The sequence below is a fragment of the Carlito syrichta genome, unplaced genomic scaffold, assembly GCF_000164805.1.
Source record: "Carlito syrichta isolate Samal-C Ts95f unplaced genomic scaffold, Tarsius_syrichta-2.0.1 Scaffold88978, whole genome shotgun sequence".
Taxonomy (NCBI): domain Eukaryota; kingdom Metazoa; phylum Chordata; class Mammalia; order Primates; family Tarsiidae; genus Carlito; species Carlito syrichta.
Genome location: NW_007033074.1, coordinates 96,333 through 118,978, shown reverse-complemented (window position 1 = coordinate 118,978; position 22,646 = coordinate 96,333). Strand labels below are relative to the sequence as shown.

General features: G+C 37.8%; 1 protein-coding gene across 1 annotated transcript in view; it reads right to left on the bottom strand.

Moving 5' to 3' along the window:
- Positions 1-400: 400 nt before the first annotated feature.
- The window catches only part of CNRIP1 (cannabinoid receptor interacting protein 1), a 26,842-nt gene continuing 4,596 nt past the window's right edge, over positions 401-22,646 (bottom strand). The window contains exons 3-4 of the mRNA XM_008058004.1: positions 19,905-20,096; positions 401-1,390 (exon numbers count right to left, since the gene is read on the bottom strand). Of these exons, the coding sequence (XP_008056195.1) occupies positions 1,226-1,390; positions 19,905-20,096 (357 nt within the window). The 3' untranslated portion in view covers positions 401-1,225. The remainder of the gene's footprint in view (positions 1,391-19,904; positions 20,097-22,646) is intronic.

The following is a 22,646-nucleotide window of genomic DNA, read 5'->3' as shown; positions in this document are numbered from 1 at the left end:
TTCATCCTTAAACCGTATGGATTAGGGACTTGGGGCCGGGTACCTTGTGGTACCCTGGGAGCAGATAACAAGGTCTCAGCCCTGGTTACATGCACAATGCTCTCCTACCGAGTTATGTAGCTGACAAATAGGGGAGTGATCACCACAGAAAGAGACATGGAGTGAGGACAGGGGCAGGCATTTTTTGATTGCCCACCACGCATGTGGGCTTATGCCAGTCCTGTTAGATGTGGCTGGAGCAATCCTATTAAAAGGTTGGACTTGATCCATGAATAGATGTGCTAATTCTACCCTAGGTACCTCCTCACCCTGTAGCTCAGAGACCTCAGTGGAGCTGGCCTGGAGCAGAGATCCACCTGCTAGATGGCCACTGCTTGAATTAAAAATTCAAGTCAGAACATACTTTTCAATGCCTTTATTAAGAAATATCAAAAGTTGATTACAGGTCCATACACAGTTTTACAAAGTTCAAGTAAGGAAGAACATGGGGATGCCATCAATGTACGGAAGCTTGCCAAAGGGATGACCATACCACTCCTGTCACTTTGACAGTGGTCCACAGCAATGCTCTTGCCATTTCCATTGGATTATCGTATAATACCTTAAGTTCCTTGAAAGAGTTTTAATGCATTATAAATACTTAAGTATTTGTCCTTTCATTTGTCATTGTTCTTTCCTGCAATAGCTGAGCTATCTATAGGAAGCATAACAGTTGAGTCCCATTCACCTGTGATTGTTACATTTTCACAAAGCCTGCTTTGAAAGCTGGCCAACATTGCAAGTTATATGTTACCACATTACACAGGAGAGGACCCGTACACATTGTTATTTTTAAATTTAACACTGAACATAAAAAGAAAAATCACTCAACTTGGAAACAAAACACCACAGTCAGTCAGTGGAACCTTCAAGAGGAGGGCAAGTCTACCAGTTCCACTGAGCTCCAGTCACAAGTGGTCAACAGTGTGACCATGAACGATTGGATGCAGGAACACCAGCACAAAATACGAAAAGGAGTATTTGGGGGGTTGGTACATCACCAACTTTCATGTCAGGGATATTGTGTTAGAGGGGAGTTACACTCTCAAAACAATCAGGGCTAGTAGGTCATTGGTACTGGATGAGAAACAGCAACGGTGTGGTGTGCCTTGGTTAAGGCTTGTGCTGGTTTACCTAAAAGTAGATTTCTGAGGAGACTGTCCAGCAACATCAGACAGAACCATCTTCAGAGGAAGGACTCCTTGTTCACCCACATCAGACTGCGCGTCTCATTGGGCTTGCATTCATACTCAATGACTGAGAAGGGGCTTCCCCACTGGCAGTGATCTCGCTTGTGGTAATTGTAGAACTTGACTTGCCACACTGTCTCAAAGGTCCCAATGTCTGTGAACTGAGAGAAGAGAAACATGCCCAGTAAAAACCTCATTCAGCCATGAGCAAGATGAGAGCTAAAGTTAATGACAAAGCTCCTGGATAACCAAGTATCAAGACTTTCTTGGTCTGCAAAGCTTAGAAGTCTTTCCTTTTAAGACAGGGGAGATATTCTTAAAAAGTTGTCAGTAAACCATTTTTCTTTAAAAAATCTTATTCTCATTGTATAAGTAGCATTTACTATCACATTGCTTTTAATAAAAATAACTCCCAAGTTTATGTTGTTTTCAAGTTTAATTTTCTGAAAACTGCTCTTAGAATTTCAGAATTTTAAAGGTTGCTCTAAAATGGTTCCAGTTACAGAAGGAGGAGGGGGGAAGAAAAGGAATAATGTTTACTGTCTTTGGGCCTCTATTTCAAAAAATAGTAATACAAAATAACATATATACAACATATCCATGTAAGATATATCTTCCAACATTAGTTTCAATTCCAAGGAAAAATATTTCAAAATGATAACCAAAAATATTTTATTGGAAGTTATTTGTTAAAGGCAGTTCTTCAACTATAAAATATTGTTTATGAGTCAAGAGTTCATGCCCACATCTAAGGCTTAGATTATACATTACCCAAAACCATATCTGAGTATCCACTATGTACCTTGCACATGTAAAAATTTGTATAAGGCATGATTCTTGCTCTTAAAAAGTTCTACTTCCGGCTGGGCTCGGTGGCTCAGCCCGTAATCCCAGCACTTTGGGAGGCTGAGGTGAGTGGACTGCCTGAGCCCGTGGGTTTGAGACCAGCCCGGGCAACTTGGTGAGACCGCATCTTTACAATAAATCAAAAATTAGCCAGGTGTGGTAGCGCGTGCCTGTAGTTCCGGCTACTTGGAAGACTGAGGCTGAAGGATCGCCGGAGCCCAGCAGGTCGATGCTGGGGTGGCCGTGAGCGTGTCACTGCATTCCCTGGGTGGTGGAGTGAGACTCCAACTCAAAAAACAAAACCAAAAAAAAAGTTCTACTTCCAGAAGGCAGGCCCTGCAAATCACTGCATGGAAATCTCTGGAGCTATAAGAACTCATTTCTCTTATAGCTGAGAAGAGGGCATAGAATACCCTCGAGGCCACTGGGCAGATGCTCAAGTGGCCTGTGGGGTAGCCTGACCCTGCTACTGCTTTCTGTAGCTATTTAGGGGATCTGGCATTAAACAGCATGATGCCTGTCGTTATTTTCTCCTGACCCTCCCCTGTCATGGGAGGGTACAGGGACTGACTTGGCAGGATTCTTAGACTTGTCAGGAGCCAGAAGACGTGAAGTGGGGAGGGCAGTGAGCATTAGGAGTCTTATGCTTCTTGCTGATACAGGAGGAGGGTGATCAGGTGCTTCCCAGATAGCTTTCCAAGATGCTCTCAAAATTATATCCTGCACCATTGCCTCATCCTGCTAATTCGATCCCAAAACAAGGTCTGGGCTTTCCTTCGGGAAATTTGCTTGACTTGAAATAGTAGATGATATATCTAGAGTCTACGAACTTCCCAGGTATGAAAATGAAATATATTTTTAGAGAGTCATGGCTTAAAGACCGATACAAGCAGGCAGCAGATGTGTTCATAATAGCTCCAGATGGAATCAACCCAAATGCTTCATCATTCACCTGGTGATGGGCAAGTTTTGTTATATTTATAAAATGGCATTTTGCTAAAGAGTAAAGAACATGCTGATCCAGGCAACTAAAGGCGTGAATCTCAAAGACATGCTGAGTAAAAGAATCTAAGAACCTTCCCCCAAAATACACACTGTATGACTCAATTTATATAAAACTCTATATAGTGACAGAATATAATCTACACTGACAGAAAACATCCATGGTTATCTAGGCCCTGGGGTGAGAAGATTGATGCACATATGCCAAGAGGAAATTTTTTGGGGGGTTATGAAAGCATTCTATATCTTAATGGGATGGTGGTTAAAAGGGTATATGTATATGTTGGTCAAAACTCATTGAATTTCATGCTTAAAATGGGTTCATTTATTACATGTAAATTATACTTTAAAGTTAAGAAAAACAGAAACATAGAAATATGCATTTTCAGTGGGCTACAGGAAAACAAGTATTCTAAACACTGCTAATGGGAATTGGATTAGCTAGCCTTTTAGAAGAGTAATTTGTAAAGTATATTCACACCTTTAACTTGATACAAAACAATTCTACTTATTCTATCACAAAGTTTATAGTAGTAAAAAACTGAACAACAAATGTTCACCTTGAAGGCATTAATTAATTATGGAATATCTATATAATGGAATACTATGTAGTAATTCTAAATGTAAAATATTTGATATACTTTTTCTATTATTTTATATGGCTACATGAACTAAGCAGAATGTGTAACACAAGAATGTGTAGTACTGTTAACCCCATTAAAATTATACTTGTCAATGTTGTAAACTCTGATGAAATGTTTTATTTTCTTCTATGTTCTCACTGGTATTTTCAAAATTTAATAATTATTACTTTTTATAATCAGAAAGTAACATTAAACCCAAACTGTATTTACAAGTATTACCAATTAATATACTTAATATAAAAGATTATATAAATTAATTAGTAAGAACTACTAAGAATATTGGTTAAAAGACTGGAACAGTTAATTCAAAAGAAAAATATGGTTAATATTTAAAATCATTCCACGATGGACTATTACACAGCCATAAAGAAGGACAAAATTATGAGCTTCGCAGCAACTTGGATGGACTTGGAGGCTATAATACTGAGTGATCTATCACAAAAACAAAGAACCAAGTGTCACATGTTCCCACTCATAAGTGGATCCTGAACAACTATTATAATACTATAAGAAAGGGATTGGCAGTAGTGGGAAACTGCCAGGAGAGAAGGGGCACACCTTATCAACAAAGGTGCCTACATAATGAACATTTGTATACCTAAGCCTGAATTATACTCTACATATTTAAAATTAAAAATTAAAAAAAGAAAACAATTCAAATATAATGTCATTAGTAATTAAAGAAATACAAACTTTTTTTTTTTTTTTTTAGAGCCAAAGTCTCACTCTGTTGCCCAGGCTGGAATGCGGTGGCATGCAAATGACTACCACAGCCTTGGCCTGCTGGGCTCAGGCAATCCTTCCACTTCAACCTTCCAAGGAGCTGGAACTACAGGCATGCGCCACCATGCCCGGCTAGGAAATATGAACTTTCATATTCATCTATCAATTTAGTAAAAATTTATAAATACAAGAAGCAATCTAAGCCTCTAACATTAGGACACTATGATAATGATGGCAAATCCATATTATGCCCTTACATAGCCATTAAATAGGAATTTAGGGTTGTTAATGAAATTTTAAAAATGCTTTGAATAATGTTAAAGGAAAGAGATGAATCCTAATGGTTTATATACATTATGAGCACAAATATATAAAATACTATATATAGAAAAAAGAAAATAAAAAATATTAACTTCTAAGTAATTTATTTTTCTATCTTTCCACTCCAACTTACTGCAGTAAATGTTACTTTAACACTCAGATTTTTTAAAAATAGTGAAAGGGATTTCCTATTTCTCAAAAATTAATATGTATAGCCCCTAAGCCCAAGGAACTTTATAAATTCTAGTAATATGTACATTTTAATGAAAATATTACAGCTTTGTTCACAATAGGGTAGTGGAGGTATGAATAAACTAGAATCTCATTTTATAATTCACCAAGACTTAATTTTACTTAATTAGACTGCTGTGGAGTACAAGTGGGTATTAACTACATAGGCAGGCTGCAGGCAGGTGAAGTTTGGGCTTCCAACTGGCCCTCTTCCCTTGGTAGTGGAACTGTACCCTCACTAAGACTTTCAAAGAGGGTTTAGCCGGGTTCGGTGGCTCAGCCTGTAATCCTAGAGCTTTAGGAGGCCGAGATGAGTGGATTGCCTGAGCCCGCGGGTTCGAGACCCGCCTGGGCAACTTGGCGAGACCTCATCTCTACAATAAATCAAAAATTAGCCGGGTGTGGTAGCATGCGCCTGTAGTTCCAGCTACTCGGAAGGCTGAGGCAGAAGGATCGCTGGAGCCCAGCAAGTCGAGGCTGCAGTGGCCGGGAGCAGTCACTGCACTCCAGTCTGGGCGACAGAGTGAGACTCCAACTCAAAAAAATAGTAATAATAAAGAGGGTTTAGTATTTATTATTATTTTTGACCAGCACAGGGCATTGCACATTTTAAGTACAACTGAGTTTTAAAATTCAATTAAAGCCTGAATTTTAAGTTACAAAATTATGTAATAAAATATGTTTTAATAAATATTTTATAATAAAATATTTTAGTATTATAATGCTTTTCCAATACCAACTAATCTTTTGAGTGAAGCAGCCTGAAATCATGCTGGGTAGGTAAAATAATGCTGAGTTTTTGGTTTTTTTTTAAATAAAAGTTGACTATTAAAAAAAGCCAACAGAGATGATTATAACTACAGGCAAGAAAAAACTTAAGGCTCGTATCTCATGTCTGAATAAATTTAAAAAGTCTCATTAGAGCTCTCAGTAACACAGGAGACCAAAATTAAAATCTGTTGACAGCAACAGTTACAGCTAAAGATATGGGATGTTTAGGTGCTTGTATTTCAACTTTGTTTTCTCTTTTATTAGTGTTGGACCCAAGGTCATGTTGAAGTAACCGTACCTGCTGCTAACTGTACCTGCTGCTAACTATGCATATGCATCCCTGTCTCTCGTGCCTTAGTTGTTTGCATGTCCCATTAGCTTTCATCCTATTCTTTCTTTTGAAGCTCTACTTTCTAGACTTCGTACTACCTAGCTCAGAATTTCTTCTTGTCTGGCGAAGAACAGATGGGGTCTTGAAAGCTGGCATTCTTCTTCTTAAAGAACAGAAGCAACTATACAGGCTCTTCACTCCCTTCCAGCCCATCTGTCCCTTCTAAGGAAAATCTATCCAGGAAGGCTCCTGGGTGATGCAATTTATATACAGGTATAATTCTGTGTATATATATAGCATTCTTCATTTTACATGATACTTTCACATACATTATTCCACCTTGATCTTGTACCTGGTTTTGTTTTGTTTTACAGATGAAAAAATTAGGATTTAGAGAAGTTAAATGCCTTGCCCTATGTCAAGACTCTAAAATCAGTTAATGATAGCAAGACAAGAACCCAGGTCTCCTAATTACTAGCCAGAAACTATTATCACTATACCAAACTGCTCTACAATAAATTAAAAAAAAAAAAATTAGCTGGGCATGGTAGTGCACGCCTGTAATTCCAGCTACTCGGAAGACTGAGGTGGAAGGATCGCGGACCCCAGCAGGTTGAGGCTGCAGTGGCCAGGAGCGGCCACTGCACTCCAGTCTGGGCAACAGAGTGAGACTCCAACTCAAAAAAAGAAAATCAAACATATTAACAGAATAAAGAAGAAAAACCACATGCTGATATCAATAGATGCAGAAAGAGGAACTAACAAAACAATGTTGATTATACTTTCAGCAAACTAGAAATAAAAAGAAAATTCTTCAACTTCATTAAGGGGTTTTGACCAAAAAAAAAATCTATAGCTAACTTTATTCTTAATGACTAGAGACTGAGCCATTTCCCTGTGAGATCAGAAACAAGGCAAAAATATGTGCTCTAACCACCCTATTCAGCACTGGAGGTCCTACCCCATGCCTTAAGAGGGGAAACAAAAAAAAGGAAAATAAAACTGTCTCTATTCTCAGATGATCAACTGTGTCTGCTGAAAATACTAAGCAATCTAACAAAAAGTTAGTAGAATAATTTAGAAAGGTTTTAGGATACAATACCAATTTATACAGTTCACAATATTTCATAAGGAAATATACTAGCCCTGAATAATTGGTACATCTTTAATATTTCACCAATTTTACAGATGAAAATTGACATCACACTATTTATATTTCTCAACAATATTAGAATTAAACCATTTTTCATATATTTATCGGTCATTTATGTCTTTCATAAATTGCCTCATTTTTATATTTCCCAAATCCTAAGATTAACTCTTACTGGTTTCAAATAATTTTTTATATATTAAGGTTACAGCTCTTTCTAAATACTAGACACAGCTGTCATGAGGGCCAGCTTTTATATGTGGGAGGCTACCTTAGTCCACGTGCATACTCAGCCTCACAACTTCATAAACCCCCTGACTTATCCCTCCAAACTTCCACAGCCTTCTACTGGAGAGGGTCAACAAAAGGGATTGTGATGCTTCGTGCAGACAGTCTCGACCTGAACTCTCTCCTTGGAGAGACTGAATGGGGAAATGAGTCACTCTGCTCTTTGAAGGGGGGGTTGCAAAATACTAGAGCTGAGTATCACTTGAGTAGCTCCTAGTATGAGGGACTTTGCAATTATTTGAATAAAGTTGAATAAAGAGACCACTGCCATGAATCGAAGTCAGATGGCGTTTGCCTACTTCCTGACAGTGTCCGCAGGCAGTAAAGGCTGTGAAATGTTACCGAAGGCGGCTGTATCCTCGACATGGGCGGCAGCAATCAAGGCAACACAGCAGTACCAGTAGTTTTTCACCAATTGCCATTGGCATTTTAGCCTTTTAATTTTTAACTTGTTTATGATGTTTGGCAGAAATTGTACATTTTATGTAATCAAAGTTTTCAGCTTTTACCTTTGGGTATTTTCCAACTCTTTAAAGTTTGGATGAATTCTGTTCAGTTAGTGTTTTTGAAAAGTTGACTTTTTTCATCTGAAATACATTTTGAAGTGTGGTGTCAGGAGAGAATGATGATATTCCCCTCCAAATAGCCAATTATCCCAGAATCATACAATGATTAAAAAAAATTTTTTTAAACTACTTTAAGACTCATACGCAATACTCAGACAAGAAAGGCATATGCAATTGGAGTTGAAAGAAAACAGCAACTTGAAGCAGAACTACAAATACTAATACTGTCAGAATTTTAATGAGATCTTAGGCTGTTCATCCTTTCACTTAACATGTGCTGAGCAGTAGGTAAATGTGGAGGAAGTCACCATAAATGAGACTGTTCCTTCTCTTCCAAGCACTTAACAGGGCAGGAGAGACCTCCTCAACTTCTCTCTGGAGACAATATGGCAGGGGAGACCAACTCTATAAATTCCAGTTTACTCTGATGCTACTTTTCCCTCCTGGGCCTCTGGTCTTAGGAGGATGGATTCATACTTATTTTGCTGTAGGTATGAACAGAACACCAGGAGAGAAGATTAACTCAAACGGTCTAGAAAGGACTTGATTCAAAACTTCTTCCTAACTAGATCTCTAAAGTGATTTCTACATCCTTTTGAATGACCGAGGTACATACAGGGTTTTCTCTTGTTTTAATGTGAGAATGATTCAACCTTAGTCATTAAAAGATAATATAATTTACCATGAATCTTATTTGCCTGTGCAGGCATCCACTAAAATGTTGGAGAATATGAGAATATGATATGAGAATATGCTGTAGGGTAAAGATTTCCAGTCTCTAAACTGTAATTCATGCATCCCAAGTCCTGGCAGTAAAGCCTAGCTTCTTACACAAAAATTTTCACATCTAGAAGCAGGTGATTGATAGGTAATTGTTCCCCACATCGATTACACAGTTTTTGGCTTGGGCATTGGCCATCTGTTTGTATCTTATTTGTAACAGGCTGACTATATATAAGAAAAATGATTGTAAATATAAGTTTTCTGATCAAGTCAGCAGTTTTAGTGTTAAATTCAAATTTTCATTCTAGTAGTGAAGACTTCAGATAGCCTTTAACATGATCCTCTGATAGTTTAAAGTCATCAATATTTCAAGCTTACGTATTAAAATTTATATTATAGGAATTATATCATACACACCATTCTCTCACAGATAATACTAAAACTTTGTCATGTCCAGGTAAATCCAATCAGTGAAGTAGCAAGTCCCTGGATTATTCATAGTTCATCAAGGGAAATGTCACTGGTGTGGGTGCCTGAGGAAAAGTCAGGAATGTCAGAATTAAAACTGGAAGTCAGGAAGACATTATGAGGCTACCTCCATGTGATCCGAGCATACTTTAACTTGGTGGGTCTGGTGTTTCAATGCAGAATGAACTCAACTGTCTGACCTCTAAGGGCACTTTTAGCTCCCACATGGCATGAAGATTTCAAACTTACTCTTAAAGATGTGATAGTTATTTTCTGAAGATAAGCTTTCAAATACTGTCTTTTAGGATTACATCAAATAGGACTGAAGGCCATCAAGTCCCTGTAGAATTTTGGTTGGGCATAGAAGGGAAGCCTGGGAATGCATCCCAACATCTTAGAAAATTTGCATGATTAAAAAAAGTAAAATAACAAGAGTCAAATTTGAGCATGTTTTTAAAGCAACAGTAATCCCTACATTTTTATTCAATTTAATTTCAAATTATCTTCCATACATATACACATTTTATAGTTGCAATTATTTTTAGTGTTAAAAGTTAGGCAATTATAATTGTATGTTGCCCAACTACCTATTCATTGTTAAAAATTTAATGGTGACATAGGACTTTATCATTATACGACAATTAGACTACTTCCCAGATATTAGATACATCAATTTTCCTTACCATAAAAAGTGTTCTAATTTACTTGTGCATATATCTACCTCAATAGGAGTGAAATTATTTGGTCAAAAGAAATGAATCTTTGTGGTTTTTCCTACTTTTTTTTTTTTTTTTTGAGACAGGTCTAACTCTGTCAACCAGGCTGGAATACAGTGGTGTGATCATGGCTCACTACAGTCTCCAGTTCTGGGATCGAGCTGTCCTCCCACTTCAGCTTCCCAAGTAGCTGGGATATCAGGTGTGCATCACCACATCCAGTTTATTTTGAATAGACTGCTCTTGAATTCCTGGTCTCAAGTCATCCTCCTGCCTTGGCCTCCCAAAACAGTGGGATTATAGGCATAAGCCACCATGCCTGGCTGCACAGTTATTTCTTAGAGCAAACTTTCATAACACTTGAAAGCCTAATGTAAAAATGCAGCTGAGTAAAAGTGGTTCTAAACTTGTTTGATGGAGTTTTTGATGGCTTAACTGGTCTATCAGTAGTATTTAATATTCCCAGAGGTCTGAAAATATATTTTAAAATTCTGTAGAAATGAATGTTAGAAATGAGTATTTTCATCAGGAAGTATTATTGCTGACTCAATAAAACCTCTCAAAGGCAAAAGTCATGGTCTAAATGGAAAGTTAAAGATATTCCTCCCAAAATCTTTTTTTTACCCTAACGTTTATGGGGAAATTGTCAGACTTTCAAATAACAGCTAAATCCTGAGCTATGTAAACTATTTTAGAGTATAAGCTATTAAAAAAAGTTTCCTAATTCATTTTACAAAGTTAATAACCCTGACACCAAAACTTAAGACTGTGAAGGCCTTCTAATTGTTCTTTGCCTCTTTATTTCCACTTCCAATCTAAACACTGAGACTTTAAGGTACCAATCTTATCACATTGCCAGGAACTAGAATTTCTATTCAGAAAGGTTTTTAAAAAGGAGGGCTACAGTGGAATAAAGTTGTTGCGTGAATATCACACAATTATGAAACCTGACAAAATGTGAACGCAAACTATTTGAGGGCTTTACAAAGAGAATAAAAGTAGAACAGAAACCAGAGGACAGTCACCCCTAAAAGACCTCAGCTTCAACAGTTAAGGATTTTGTTTGTGGCTTTTTTGCCCAAGGGCATGCCTCCATTCCTTGAAGGTCTGGCAGGAGAACATGTCAGCCCTACTTGCTGAAAGTGGCAGAAGACAGCATGAGGACTGGCAGAGAAGCTGGAAATTTAGGTAGGAAATCCTGGAAGAAAGAGCTGCAGAAAGAATGACACTGAAAATCTGACTAACTCCATTGTAATCCTTAGCTAACTGCATTTGTAGGATGGTGGGAGGGGGATACCCTAGGGCAGCTGTCTCCAACTTTTTTGGCATCAGGGACCCATTTAGTGGAAGATAATTTTTCCATACACAGGGTGGAGGCGCAGAGATGATGGTTTGGGGATGATTCAAGTACATTATATTTATGGGGCAGATCAGCAGCTGCATTTGATTACCATAAGGAGTGGGCAACCTAGATTCCTTGCATGCACAGTTCACAACAAAGTGTGTGCTCCTATGAGAATCTAACGCCACTGTTAATCTGGAAGAAAGCGGAGCTCAGGCGATAATGCCAGCGATGGGGAGAGGCTGTAAATACAGATGAAGCTTCACTGGGGGCTCTGCGCTCACCTCCTGCTGTGGTGCCTGTTTCCTAACAGGCCGCAGACTGGTAACCTTTGGTAAATTTAATATCTGGCTCTATTTAGAGTAAATTACTATAGACTGACTTTTTTTTCCTCAATGTGGTTCCCACTTTCATGTTTAATGAAATGTCTGGTAATTTGGGGCTAGAAATTTAACATTGTGAATAATATATTATTGATTCTAATTTGTTTTATTTTCTGAGTATTAACTGGTTTTTTTATATTCTGGCAGGCAGTAAATATTACTCGTACTTCCAATTCTGTCTTCCATCAGTGTAGACAAACCAGTAAAGAGTCAATTCATGAAAGAAAGTGGTGCTGAATAAGATTTGCAAGTTCATTTTATTTTTCGATTGGGTACATTCCTGAAACTGAGTGGTTGGAACCTCAAGTTTAGGACTGGTAGAACAGCTGAAAATACAGGGGAACCTCAGGGTGGGTGGATCCAAATATCTCTGTATAACTGTCAGGTCCTTAGCTAAGTGCTAAACTCCTTGAACACAACAAGAGACCAGGCCAGAAAAGCAGCAACTGAAAGTTGAAAAAACCGAGCAAAGGCATTGGCTGCTGCACACTGATGGAAGACAGAATTTGAAGTATGAGTAATATTTACTGCCTGCTAGAATATAAAAAACCAGTAATACTCAGAAAATAAAACAAATTAGAATCAATAATATATTATTCACAATGTTAAATTTCTAGTCCAAAATTACCAGACATTTCATTAAACATGAAAGTGGGAACCACATTGAGGAAAAAAAAGTCAGTCTATAGTAATTTACTCTAAATAGAGTCAGATATTAAATTCACTAAAGGTTTCAAACCAGTCATTATAAATTGCATGAAGAAATAAAGGAAAACATGGTCTCAATGAAAAAAATGTAAGAAATATCGAGCAATTAAAACTATTAAAAATACAGATGACAATACTAGAGTTGAAAAATATGATAGAAAAGAATTTCAAAGATAACCATAATATAAGACTAGAAACAGCAGAAGAAAGAATCAATGAATTTAGGGATAGATCAGTAGAAATTTTCGAATCTGAAGATCCATTCAAAAAATTGAGGATTGAATGGGTCTCAAAGACTTGTGGGAAAATACCAACCTTTCCAACATGTTTAGTTGGAGTCTTATTTAAAAAAGGAGAGAATGAAGTAGAAAAAAAGTATTTAACAAAATAAGAACTAATAATACTCCAGCTTGGTGAAAACATTAACCTATAGATTCGAGAAATTCAGTGATCCCTAAGAAAAAAGATACAAAGAAAAAACAAACTTAGGTACATCCTAGCTAAAGTACTGAAAACCAGAACTCTACAATATGCAAATTTTACTGTATCTATATCATCCCTCAATTCAAATATTTTAAATAAAATAAAAGGAAGAAAAAATTATAGGATTAGAAAACAATGAAATAGAAAAATGGAGAGTGAAAGCAAATAAAAACAAAGGATTTCGAAAAGGCCAATAAAACAAATCTCTCGCTAAACTGATCAGGGAAAAAATTTTTTTGAGTATCAAGAATGAAAAAGTAGACATTGTTAGAGATCCTAAGGCATTAAAGGATAGTGGAGGACCATTATGAACAACTTTATGCCAGTAAATTTGACAACTTAATTGAAATCATTTCAAAGACAAATTACAAAAATAAGACCCGAATAGCCCAATATCAGTTAAGGATATTGAATTTACAATAAAAAATCTTCAAATAAAGTAAAATGTATGCCTTCACTGGTGAATTCTATCTAATATTAAGAACATTTTTGGCCGAGCGCAGTGGCTCAGCCTGTAATCCCAGCACTTTGGGAGGATGAGGCGAGAAGGTTGCCTGACCCAGGGGTTCGAGGCCAGCCTCGGCAACTTGGTGAGAACTTGTCTCTATAATATATAAAAAAATTAGCTGGGTGTGATAGTACACGCCTGAGTTCTGGCTACTGGGAAGGCTGAGGTGGAAGGATCGCCTGAGCCCAGCAGGTCAACGCTGGGATGGCTGTAAGCACACCACTGCACTCCAGCCTGGGCGACAGAGTGAGACTCCAACTAAAAAATAAAACAAACAAACAAAAAACAAAACACACACACAGACCAATATCCCCCATAAATATAGATGTACAATTCCTCAGTGAGATATTAATGAATCAAATCCAACTATACATGCAAAGAGTATACTATGACCAACTGGTATTTAACCTGGGATTTCAAGATTGTTTTAACATTGAAAAAGCAACGCCTACCATAAACGGAATAAAGAAAGCACTTATGGTCACTTCAAAAGACACAGGAAAAGTATTTGAAAATATTTTCCAATACAGTAATGATAAAAATTTCTACTAACCCAGGCACAGAAGGGAACTTCCTTAATCTGACAAAAGAATTTACAATAAAAAACCTATACAGCTAACATCACACTTAGTGCTAAAAACCTAAATGCTTTCTCCCTAAGATGTAAGGACAAGAACATCCATTCTCATATTTCTATTTAGCAGCACACTGAAGGTCCTAGCCATTGCAATAAGCCCACAAATAAAAGAAATACAGATTGAAAAGAATAGATAAAAACTCTTTATTTCCAGATGACATGATAGCAAACGTAGAAAATTCTAGGGATTCTACAAAAATGCTATTAGTATAATAAATGAAAAGTCTTGGAATTCAAAATCAACATATAAAAGTCAATTTATTTCCAAATATTAGCAATAAAAACAATTCCATTCATAGTGGTAATCAAAAATATAAAATAATAATTTAACAAAACATGTACAAAGTCTGTAGAGGGGACACTATAATACACTGCAGATAAAATTAAAGACCTAAATGGAGGTACCATATTAAAGGATTAAAAAACTCAACATTAAGATGTCAAATCTCTCCAAGTTGACCTATTTGATTTAATGCGAACCCAATGTCCCAATTTTTGAAGAGATTGACAAGCTCATTCTAAAATCTTTATAAAAATGCAAAGGCCCTAGAATAGCCAAAACAACTTTGAATAATAAACAAAACTGAAAGATTTATGCTACCTGATTTAAGGACTACAACACAGATCATTAAAACTGTTTTGGCTCTTCTAGGTCTTTTGCACTTCCAAGTAAAAAAGATTGGCATATATTGAGTATGTAAAGTAATAGAATTCTTATACATTGCTGTTGGAAATATGAAATGATACAACAGTCTAGGCATGTCTTATATACATAAACATACACTCACCATGTGACTTAGCAACTCTCCTCTTAGATATTTACTCAAGAGAAATAAAAAGATGTGTTCACACTGAGACTCACACTCAAATGTTCATAGCAGCTTTACTCATAATAGGAAAAGCTGAAAACAACCCAGATGTCCATTTATTGGTAAAGGGATAAACTGCAGTATAGCCATACAAAATAATATATTACCCAGCGATAAAAGGAACCAGCTACTAAAACATGCAACAACATAGATCAATCTCAAGAACATTATACCAAGTGAAAGATATCAGACACGACACTATAATTGTATTTACATAAAATTCTTGAATAGTTAAAGCTAACATAATGAGACAGAAGCTCTGGATGGGCCAGAGTTGGGGGGGATTCGCTGCAAACAGGCATGAGAGAATTTTCAGGGTGACAGAAATGTTCTATATCTTTATTGAGGTAGTGAATACACCATAGTATCCATTTGTCAAAACCTATATAACTATACACTTAAAGTTAGTACATTTTATAATGTTCAACTTTATAGCTCAAAGTTGATTATAAAAACAACAGTGAACTCCTATAGTCATGAGGGTAAATCTAACAAGGAAGAAGATCCTGTAATGTCTAACCCCTACTCACCTCTTGCCAGCTTTAGCTTGAGCCAGTCTCTGCCTCACTCTCTGCTCCAACAGGGCTTCTCTTGTCCTTTAGAACATATTCTTTTCTCTCCTGCTCTTGGCTTTTACAGCCATTCCTTTCTCAAGTGCACTCTCATCCCCAAACTCTTTTTGGGGAGAAGGTCTCACTCTGGGGCCCAGAGTAAGTGTTACAGCTAATCGCAGCCTTGACTTCCTGGGTTCAGGCGATCCTTCCACCTCAGCCTCACAAGTAGATGGGACAGTCTCAACCTCATGGACTCAGGTGATCCTTCAGTCTCATAAGAAGTTGTGATTATAGGCACATGCCGCTAACTCCCTTTTTTGTTTGTTTTTGTTTTTGGTAGACACAAAGTCTCCTATGTGCCCAAGCTGATCTCCTGGGCTCAAGCCATTCTTTCATTTTGGCCTCCCAAAGAGCTGGTTTTACATGCGTGAGCCACCACACCTGGCCCAACTCTTATTCATCCTTCATTTCGTTCTAAAGAAAGTCATCCTTAAAATCTTGGACTAGGATAAGAACCCTGGTACATGCAAGGGAACTACTACTTTTTTTTTTTTTACTATACTTTTAAATAATAGCAATTATTTACCTTATTGATAATTGGTATATGAAATATGTTTAAATCTCTAAATCTTTAATTATTTTTAAATCTCTAATTCATCTAAAATGTAACAAATGAGACCATGAGTTCAGATAAAAATATACAAATACAGCTGTGTATTTGTATGCATAATTAACCAATCTTTGAGGCAAGAAAAACTTTCTTTAGATCAGAAGCTCCTTGAAGCAAGGGATATCTATTGTGTTCAGCACTCTTCTCTCACTGTCTGGCATATAAGAAATCCTCAAATATTTGCTGACAAAGCAAGCAAATAAAATACTTAAAAATCCAAAATAAAATCTTAGCATGTTAAATTTAGCAATACATGAAAAAAAATATATGTTTAAATAGGGCAATAAAGTTTCGTATTTGGAAGTATATTACTTTATATAATTCATTACATTAATATATCAAAGAAGACTAATTATCTCTATATATGGGAAAAGAAATTAGACAAAATTCAACACATTTCAACACATTTCTTAATTAAAAAGCAAAACAGGCTGTTGCTTTGTTAAACTCTGGTGTGTCCATGTGGCTTTCTGAGCTATGACTGCCATGTTTCTTGGCTTTGGCCCTCTACCTTGGGCAGGTGAATCTTCTTTCCCTCTCTAATTTACTTTCTAAATAAACTTTGCTTGAAAACTTTGGGGGGAAAAAGCAAAACAAAACAAAATACTTTGTGAACTAGAAAAAGGCTGCTTTAACATAATGCATTTCTGAAACTAATTTCCCCATTGAACTTAATGGAAAAATTCTGGTGACAAAGATACCTCTTGCCACTACTAGTGGTCAACATTATTCTGGAAACATTAAAGAATAAGGTAAAGTGCATGGGGGTATCAGAAAAGGTCAATTATATTCAGATTGTGACCATCTATCTGAAAAACCTAAGATAATTAACTAAAATATCTTAGTAAGCAAGTTTAGCATGGTAGCCAATTACCAAGTACATGAATACATATTATGAAAACAGTGTATTTAAAACAATGCAGCCGGGCTCGGTGGCTCAGCCTGTAATCCCGCGCCTTTGGGAGGCTGAGGTGAGTGGATTGCCTGAGCCCGCGGGTTCGAGACCCGCCTGGGCAACTTGGCGAGACCTCATCTCTACAATAAATAAAAAAAAATTAGCCGGGCGTGATAGCACGCGCCTGTAATTCCAGCTACTTGGAAGGCTGAGGCGGAAGGATCGCCGGAGCCCAGCAGGTCGAGGCTGCGGTGGCCAGGAGCGGCCACTGCACTCCAGTCTGGGCGACAGAGTGAGACTCCAACTCAAAAAATAAAAAATAAAAATAATAATAATAATAAATAAAACAATGCAATATTGTCAAAAGAATAAAGAGATCAAGGAAATAGACAAGAAAGATTTTACATTTTGCCATATAAGAAATTATTATAAAATTGACCACTGCAGAAGCATGCATTATTTAAATAGCTATTACAGTTACTAAATAATTGTATTAGGACATCATGGACAAAGACATTCAATGTAAAGTATAAACTGAAATAATATTTAAATCTCTAATTCATTTAAAATTCAACAAATGAGACTATGAGGATTGAGATAAAAATATACAAATGCATCTGTGCATATGTATATGCATAATTAATTAATCTTAGAGACAAAGAAGACTTTCTAAGCTGGATCTTAACTGCAAAAACAATAAAGGAAGTCGGGCTCGGTGGCTCAGCGTGTAATCCCGCGCTTTGGGAGGCTGAGGTGAGTGGATTGCCTGAGCCCGTGGGTTCGAGACCTGCTTGAGCAACTTGACAAGACCTCATCTCTACAATAAATTTTAAAAAAAAATTAGCCAGGTGTGGTAGTGCACGCCTTGCTAGTACAGTTGCTTGGAAGTCTCAGGTGGAAGGGATCGCTGGAGCCCAGCAGGTCAAGGCTGCAGTGGCTGGGAGCGGCCACAGCACTCCAGTGTGGGCGACAGAGTGAGACTCCAACTCAAAAAAAATAAAAAATAAAAATACAAAATACAAAAAATAAAGGAAAAGGCTGAGATGTTGGACTACAAAATTGAATATTCATATTACAAACAAAGTAAAAATGTAAATGATAAATGAAGAACACAAGATATGATTAGAAATGTTTTTTTATTTATAAAGATTTCTTAAACTCAATAAGAAAATTGGAAAAATGGGTAAAAACCATGAACATGCAATCCATAAAGGGAATATAAATGGTACATGTCAAGATTTCAAATTAAGAGTTAAAGAAATAAAAATTAAAATATTCTATCAGATTAAAAATATTATAAAATGATTCATTGTACCTAGTACAGAGGGAGATGGATGGATACTTAAATACTGATAGGAGTGTGAATCGTCTACTTTCTGGAGGTCAGTGAGGCCACCTTATAAAATGCCATAACACACAAAATTTTTTCTAGGAATCAAGAAACCATTAGACAATTGTCCGGAAATGAGTGATTTTTGTAATGTGGTTTTCTTTATAATACTGAAAAATAGAAATAGTCAGCAATCAGTGACTATGGCTAATTTGATACAGTCATAAAAGAGGACCCATTCAGATTTTTAAATGTTCCAGATATACATCTTTGTATGTGTATTTAACATCAAAAGAAGTACATAAGTGGAAAAATATACCTATAGAATGATACCCAATACATACCTATATATTCAAAGACATAGTAGAAACAACTTTCTAAGAACATTCGCCAAAATGTTAACAGTCAACTCTTCCAGGAATTATATATTTCTCCCACTTTTGTATTTTTCTCTGTTGAAGATTCTTTGACAGAATATAGAACTGTTTCCAAAAATAGTTCAAACATAGGATATAAAGAGATGGGCAGCTGGATTACTTCCTTGTAATTACTCTTGTGGTTTTAAGTGTATGGGGGCCTGTGAATACTTTAAGGTTCTAAAGAACTGGATGAATTAACTCAGTGTTTCTCAAACTACATCCCATGGCCCATCCCCATCAGGATCATCTGTTATGCTCATTAAGAATTTCTTTGGTCCCACCCTAGCTCTACTGAACTAAAGTCACCTAGGACTGGCATTTTAAGCATACTTTCGAGGAGATTCTTAGGCACACTGGTATTTGAAACCTGTGAGATATTCCTTATACAGCCAGAGGGCAGACAATTCAAGGTTGTTCTTGCAGAGGAAAAAGGCTGCCCAGTTTCCACAGCAGATGTTTAGGTGAACTTTTCTTTTCCCGTGTTTTAGCAAGCTTAGTCCATCACCTATTATATTTGCACACATAGTTAAATTTATGTCTTGACTATCCTTTCTACCAATTTTTTTCTTCTTCTTCTTCTTCTTTTTTTTTTAACTTGGGGCCAATATTCCCTGGCTACATATAAACTTTTAAAAATAAATCTGGTAGGACTAGATACTAAGAGGTTTATTATTTTATATGGCAGTCATTTTTTGGCTCCTCCATTGAGACTATACTTAAGTAGCAAAATGTCATTTAAGACAGCTTTCTCATAACCAAGATTGGGCTACTTGGAATCAAAAACTTTTCAGGGTCAATTATCTAAATTATTCCTGGTGTAAAATGTAACAGAGAAATGACAATGTAGGTACTATTTCTTCCAGAGTCATCTGTTTCTACTTATATGGTATTTATAAGCATCTATCAGTCTGTCCTGCAAAAAAGTGTTAATGACATCACTCTCTTCCTAGCAGATCCTTGAAGAAAACTCACAACCCAATTTCTACAGTAATTGCCTCCGAATATTCCTTTTCTTACAGGGAGATAGTGATTATTTTCTTTTCCATGGTTTCCATGTGCCCTGGTACCACACCCCCACACTCCCAAGCAGGCCTTACCGGCATGGTGATCTGAATGGGTTGCCGTTCTCCGCTCTTGGTTGGGGCCACACCTTCTGTGTCATATGTGCCCGTATAAACAATTCTGTCCCCATCAGGTTCTTTTGACTTCAGCTCCAGTGGGACAAGCACACCACCAATGGAAATGTTCCTGCAATGGACTTGAGTTGACCATATGTGGTAGAAATTAGCCTATGTACCCTGTGTCCTGGTCTGGACTAAAACCCTAGCCAGAAAACCTATAGGGTTTGGCTAAAGGGAGCATTGAGGTATGGTAGAAAGTTCTTTGAAAGCTTAAGAGGCAGTGGTACTCCTCTTTAGTTCCTCATTGAAAATCACCAGTAGAGTTATTAAAAACAGCCTGGGCAACTTGGTAAGACCTCATCTCTACAACAAATCAAAAAATTAGCTGGGTGTGGTAGCATGTGCCAGTAGCACATTCTAGCTACTTGGGAGGCTGAAACAGAAGGATCCCCATCGCGGAGCCCAGCAGTTCGATGCTGGGGTGGCCATGAGAGTGCCACTGCACTCCAGCCTGGACGACAGAGTGAGACTCCAACTCAAAAACAACAACAACAACAACAACAAAAACAACCTACCTACACCCAGCCTCATCCCCAAACCCAGAGTTTGGGACTCAGTTGGTCTGGGATGTAGACTGGGCACTGGTCAATGTATTTTAAAGTTATCTAGGTGATCCTAATGTGTAGGTGGGACAGAAAACCACTAGACTAATTCTCTAGTGATTTGTTTTTTTCTGTTACAAAAAAAATCAGAGGATCCTATGATTTGGGGTACTTCAGACCTGCTACACCACCAGAAATTCTCACTGGCATAATTCCTTTGTGTTAGGATAGTGGTAATCAAACCAAAGTCCCTGGACCAACAGTATCTGCATCACCTGCAGACCTATCAGAAGGCAAATTCTTAACATGAACATGTTGCCTTATGTTAGAATGACTAAGTTAAATCTCTTGTTTTTTATTTGTCCGAGGGAGATAGAAGAAATAGGCACTGCTAGAATAATTCCCCTGGCACAGAAATCCTCCTGCAAGGTGCTGACTATGCCACTTTTTAAATGGGTATTGCCATGGTAGTGTGAATTTCATCAATTCTGTGGATGGATGGAGAAATGAAAATTTCCCCCCAAACCTTTAGGCAAAAGTGGTTGTTTGATTTTTGTTTTCTTTTGGCTTTCCCTTTGAAATCTTAAATGTCAATATTGCAGGCTGCAGGCATGACAGACAATGAGCAAATGAATAACCCATGAAAAAACTCCTGTGTCAGCTAACAGGCATCTGAGTGTATCACTGTGGTCTACAGAGAATGCTGGGGACAGTAGCAAGGAGAACCTGTATCAACCACTGCAGCCTTGAGATAAAGTTGGTGTCTTTTTGGACTTTAAAATTGTTCCTATGCAGTTTATTACATTTTTGCTTAATCAAACAAACAAGCGAGGTTTTCCATGGCCAAAAAAAAAAAAAAGAAAAAAAAAGGTAGCAAATTCTTAGACCCTGCTCTAGACAGTACACTAGAAACTTTGGGTATGTCCGTCCATTTGTGTTTTAATAAGCCCTCGGGGCGATTGTGATGTATATTCAGGTCTGAGAACTACTGAGGTATGGTACTAAAAAAAATCCTTGATAAAAAATTAAAGCACAACTAGAAAAAATATTTTTGTTATTAATTATTTTGTAATTTTTAGATTAGAATGAAAACTACAGAACTATCCTGAAGAAAATGGAATATAGAACAGATAACTCCAGGAATAAAGTTTGTAAGGAAAGAAAGGAAAGCCTGGGTTATATATCCAGGTGCACAAAAAACTGGGAAATGTGAGGACCAAGTAGGGGTGATGACATATTTGGACCAGCAGCACCAGAAACCGTCCAGTTTCTGGGTCCTTGCACCTGGAAGGTCAATACAAGTTCATTGAATTAAAACAAGCTATAGAAGTGTCTATGGATTCTAAGCCCCTCCCCCAATAATGCCCAGCATCATGGTAGATACAATACATGTTGGTTGATTTTCTCTGCATACTAGACTTCACACAGTGCCTAGGTGAAATCTCAGAGGTAAAGGATTCCTCCCTTGGACTCTTCTCGATGGGCTCCCGCACACACCCACACTGCCCTTCCCGCCAGAGGTCTACTGGGTACATCATGCTGTGGTAGCTGGGAAGAGATAATCCCTGCCACGGATAAACCATAAAACATCCTCTTGCAATGAGGAGGTTGCTAATTCCAGCCACCATCGCCAGGGAGAAAAAGAAAAACACAAGGCTTGGGAAACAGTGCAACTAGGCCTGAGCAGAGGCGGCCGCCCTGACTCGTGCCTGGTGCTCCAGCCCCGGGTCCCCAGCCACGGAAGGGCGGAGGGAGTGGGGGGGGGCATCCCCCAGGGAGCCCCCACATAACCCTCCCCGTCCTCACACCTCATTCCTCAGCCTTTCGCCCTCCTGGCGCGGCGCCAGGACCGGACAGTGGAGGGCTGGGATTGCGGTAGGTGAGCACTGCGGGGCTTCCCCCATCTGCTCCACCCGGAACCCCGCGGTCCCGCGCCCCGGGCTGGACAGAAGAGCAAGAGAGAGAGACAAGAAACACACACGAATAAAAATCCTGGCTTCCTGTCGCTGGTTTAAACGAACCCAAGGGGGCCTCCGCGTGGGTGGAGGGAAGCGAGAATAGAGGGACTGCGGGCGCAAGGTAGGGAGCGGAAAGGGCCAGCGGGGAGCCGACCTCT